Genomic DNA, 4998 nt, shown 5'->3' on the forward strand with positions numbered 1-4998 from the left:
GGGGGTGCGTGCTCAAAAATTTTTTACTGATAGGGGTGCACGCTCAAAAAAGTTTGGAGACCACTGGTGTAGGGGGATGAGTAATTCCTATAAGGGTGCTTAACAAGAGAGCCATGTCTGAATTTACGCACTTGAGTTTGTGAAATTTAGGCCCCACATCTTTCATCGTGTGTGGGTAGACTGCAACTGCTGAACAAATTGTAGGACAGTGGTAATCAGCTGTATAACTACTATTCATATGTTAGCATAACATTGTAGCAGGAGCAGAGAGGAAAGTGGCTGTTTAGCTTGGTTAGAGCCTGGTGTTTATGATACCAAGGTTGCAGGTTCGATTTCCTGTTTGAACTGATGATCTCTTGAGGTCCTTTCAAGCCTTTATGAATATTTAGCCCCAGTAGTACAAAGTTAGATAGAAAGTACTATAGGTGGCATCTGCCAGATTAACTCATTCAGAATTCTGGATGAGTACCACCCTGCCTGCCTAGTTGTACAGGAGATGGATTAAATCCAAAGGACTATGGCAACAAAAATGTACAATTTTAAAGTTTTAAACCTGTGTATTAAACTTACTAGTAATAAATATATGGAATTCTGCTGCCAAGACACTAAATAAATGTTGTTATTGAACTGTATTTGACTAAGCTATCTCATGGTTTGCCTCTTTCTTTCTTCTGCTAAAAAAAATAAAATAAAAGGGCCATGTAACACCCATACATATCCACAAAGCCATGTTACTAAATACTTTTTTTGTATATATATAGCTTATAGGAGTCCTGGATGATTGCCAGTGTGATATAGAAAGCATTGATGACTTCAATACTTACAAGATTTTCCCCAAAATACAGAAACTGCAAGAACGCGACTACTTCAGATATTACAAGGTACATAAAAATGACGCTTTCCTGTGCAGTTAAAGTTTAAAACCACATACTAAGGCTCAGTTTTTCTATATACTTCCATTATTAATTATTTGTAACTTTGAATCTCATTTTCTCTTGGCAGCCCACAGCTAGCTCACTTTACAGGCTGCTGGTAATTTGCTTTTAGTCCATGAACGCTGCACTAGTTTGAGATCTTCTCTTTGTTACTGTCACTGTTCCAGGGCCTAATGTAAATCAAAACTGTTTTAGCTTTTGGGGAAAGTGGCTTTAAAATGCACTGAATGTTAACCACTATGGGTATGAACAAACAAAATGATTACACTACTTTAAATATGGAAAATAGGGGTGATTATTCTGGTGCAGCTGAATCTTATGTATCCCATTTCATCTATCTGTCAAGTTTAAACCTCTGTAGTTTTCCCTGTTTCATTTAGTTATAAATTTCTATGGTATCGCTCCGCCTACTTATGCAGTATAGCTACCTCAACAAAAATGTTGCATCAGATCAGCTGACGCACACTTTTATTTTGTTTTGTTTTGTTTTTTGCTTTGGTTTTTTTTCCCCCACTCCTCCTCACTTTATACTGTTGTGTTGTAATATCTGTTCATGAATTAGATATAGGAACTGATGCAGCCTTTCTAATGGGAGGCAGTTCTTTATTCTTAGCTAACAGTTAAAGATATTACACTTTAAAAAACCAAACAAACATACAAGGGTGATGACCTGGCTCCACCTATCACCAAGAGCCAGTTTTCTTCTGTTCTGATTCTAGCAGCTGTTGGAGTTGGGAATTAGAGCACTCTTACTTGATACAATTCGTTTATTAAATGCTAAAAGTAGTCTCTAATGATATGACACTGATTTCTAAAATTTTTGGTACTACAAGATGATCAAAATGACAGCATTTTATGCCATGTCACCTAGATAAGAGTTTACATATACTTGAGTAAAAAGTTAATATATGCACCTCCAGTGTGATTCCTACTCTGTGTAAAGCTACAGGCTTTGAGGAACTTATAGGACTTTTATGTTAAAAATCTCTTTGGCAATTTCTTCCAGTTGATATTTTGTTAGCTTCAGTGATTGCATAATGCATGTGTTTTCAATTTCCCTTTTGCAAACGCATGTTAAATATACATTGGATTCTTGTCCCCTTGGTTTTATTTTGGTTTAGCATATCTCTGTGCCAGTGATTCTCAGCCAGGTGCTGGGGCACCTTGGGATGCACTAGAGGGGCATGATCCTCTTTTCTCTTCTCCCCCCGCCCAAACGGAGCCTGCCTGCCTCTCCCACAGCCAGGGGGTGAGCTGCTGGTGGGGCCTGACCTGTAGGGGACCCTTGACCTTCCCTCCACAGGGTGGCAGCACTTGTCTGCTAGCAGCTCACCCAGGCAGCCGGGTGGGGGGGTTGCTGCCACTGCAGAGGGAAGGTCCAGGGACCCTTGCAACTCAGGGACCACTCGGTTTGCTGGCAGCTCGCCTCCTGGCCGCGGGAGACATAGGCAGGCTCCTGGGGGGTGGGGATTGGGCACCTGGCCATAAGTGACAGAAGCCCCTAAATTGAAACAGTGGGTCTTTAATTGTCACAATCAACCTACTGTTTGTTCAGGGGACTAAACTCCTGTCGTGTACAAGTGGCAAGAAGGGCAGGATCAGGCTCCAGGTGTGAGGCTAAGCGGAGGATAGCAGGTTTAGGGTTTCACTAACCTCATTGCCCAGCCTCTCTGCAAGGAGGTAAGGACTGACTGTAACAAATAAAGTAGCTTCTGAAATGGGATGCTGCTCATTTTAAAAGAGTTATGGAGGGGTGTCTTGAGTCTAAGAAGCTTAAGAACCCCTGCTGTATACCAGCGTGTTTTTTCTGGAATATTCCATAGTTCAGGTATCAGTAATTTGTCTGATCTATTTGGGGAGATATCCTGACTATTTGGAGCCAACATATTCCTTTGGGTAGCAGTTCCCAATCTGTGGTACAGATACTACCAGTGGTACACAGGCAACCTATCAGTGGTGTGTGTTAACAAATTTATTATAATTACGTTATATGACAAAAATTTGCTTGTGGTAAGGTTAAGGTTGTATTGTTTTAAATTGATGGTGCACAGTCAGTCTGTTGGAGTTTGGGACCCGCTGCCTTAGTGTCACCGCAGTTCACAGTTAACTTACAGGCCTTCCCCAGAAGCAAAGTGTGGATATTGTAGATGGATCTCTTTTGTAGAAATTGGGAATAGAAAACATTCCCTCTGACTTCCTTGTTCAAGAAATAGGGATTTGTGTTGCTCGTTTCCCTCCCCTCCCCCCCCACATTTGAAACAAATATACTAATTAACTTGTACTTTACTTTTTCTTAGAAGTCCATATTCTGAAGCTTTGCATTTCTTCAGAGATACAGATTTTAGAAAGGCAGGGAGTACAGGGAGTTGGGGAATGCTAAAGACCTTCTGTTTTTTAGGGCCTTGTAGCACAGCTTGGATCATAGTTAAAATTGATTTAAAAGACAGAGTTTCTAGGACTCTTCAATAGCACAAGCAAGTAACTTTAAACACTTGTACTCAGTGTAGTGTGTGCTTGATCCTTCTGTAAGGAATGAGTCTGGTCATCTGCGCTTACAGGCTAGTGAGTGCAGTGAATGTGGACATCCATGGTAAAGCTGACAATGAAACTTTTTTTTGTTTCCTTACAAGTGCTACACTAAAGCAGTAGTAGATGATTAGCTTATCCTATCTGGTATTATGCTAAATTCCTCCTTTTGCTCTTCCAGCAAGTACACATTATTCCATATTTTGAGTACACAGTGCAGAATAGATTAGTCATCTTCAGAATGCAGCAAGCTTGACACAGCTGCCACTTGACAGCACCACCAGAGTAGGGGCTCACTTTCCACTTGAGTTTGAGGCTGGAACATGCCAGTCATTCGATTTGGTTTTTTTAGTGCTAAGTAGTTTGATGTTTCTTGGCTGTTGGGATAATGTGGGGAGGGAGAGAGAGCCTAGAGGCATAAACTAGAATCCTCACAGGGTTCCCCATCTCACTGCTTATATATAACACAACAACTTGGTTTACCTTTTTTCATTATATGACCATGACAGCATTTGTATAGTATTCAGAGAAATGGCTTTGAATTTGATTTCTTGTTCTTGTTTGCCTGTCATCTGCTACTGTTGGACTAAGAAACTGAGCATAATTTTGTCATCAGAATGAAGCTGGATGCAAGTGTTGCCAGATGGACAGACCTCGTGTCTGAGCGGGATTGCAGCTTGGTGGCCCTGCAGGGAACTCTGTCAGAGCTTTGTGGTCTGGGAGCTTCCTTAGCCCTGTTCCATGCCCTCCCTCTGCCCCCAAAGTCATGTGCTGCCACTGCATCTTGTTGACTGTCACCTGTCTGTAATAGCTGTTTGCCTTAAAGGTAGGCAGGGTCTGCAGGCACCCCAAGCAGTCTGAGGTACCAGATGGAGTAGGGAGGAGGGTGATGTAGCCAGGACCAAACTTTGGGGTTGGGAGGAGAAAGGGTCAATGGGGGTCTGTGCTGGGATGGGGGGAGCAGGATAATTGGGGAGTAAGGTGCTAGGGTGGAGCAGCGTGGTGCAGTCAGGGGCGTTAAGGTACAGGGTGAGTAGGAGACCTCTGGGGTATATACTATAAAGCCATCACTGTAATTAAGCAAGACTGCTCAGTGTTATACCCCTAATTTTGAACTTGGCCTCTGTTCCTGCTGTCCAGGACTTGGTAGAAGGGTTACATTTACATCATGTAAAACATCAGTAGAAAAAAATTTGTCAATAAGTTTTGCATATTGTCAGTTTTAAAAAAAATTCTTCAATTGGCAACCTTGCTGTGGGCAGACTTCAAAGAAGCAACTATAGTAGAGCTAGAATCTAGCCATTGAACTGAGGAACTACTCTTGACCCAGCACAGTTTTATGCTTTCAGTTTTCATTCACCTGATCTTTAACCTCTTGGTCTCAGAGGAAAAATTAAGATGTTATAGAAAATCTCAAACAGTCTAGCCTTCTGCAAAGAAGGCAGAGTTGAACAGTTGTGATTCATTAAAATAGCCTTAAAAAATTGCATCCCCTTTTTCAATTCTTGTGCATTTGAGGGGGGGGAACCCTCTTCCC

The 4998-nt window shown here is 41.8% G+C and overlaps 1 protein-coding gene across 1 annotated transcript in view; it reads left to right on the plus strand.

Annotated features, from left to right (window-relative positions):
• Positions 1 to 4998, plus strand: part of ERO1B (endoplasmic reticulum oxidoreductase 1 beta) — a 66402-nt gene that overhangs the window by 14061 nt on the left and 47343 nt on the right. The window contains exon 2 of the mRNA XM_019527279.1: positions 762 to 881. Within this exon, the coding sequence (XP_019382824.1) occupies positions 762 to 881 (120 nt within the window). The remainder of the gene's footprint in view (positions 1 to 761; positions 882 to 4998) is intronic.

The sequence above is a fragment of the Gavialis gangeticus genome, unplaced genomic scaffold (genome assembly GCF_001723915.1).
Source record: "Gavialis gangeticus isolate Ggan-Ray unplaced genomic scaffold, GavGan_comp1, whole genome shotgun sequence".
NCBI lineage: Eukaryota > Metazoa > Chordata > Crocodylia > Gavialidae > Gavialis > Gavialis gangeticus.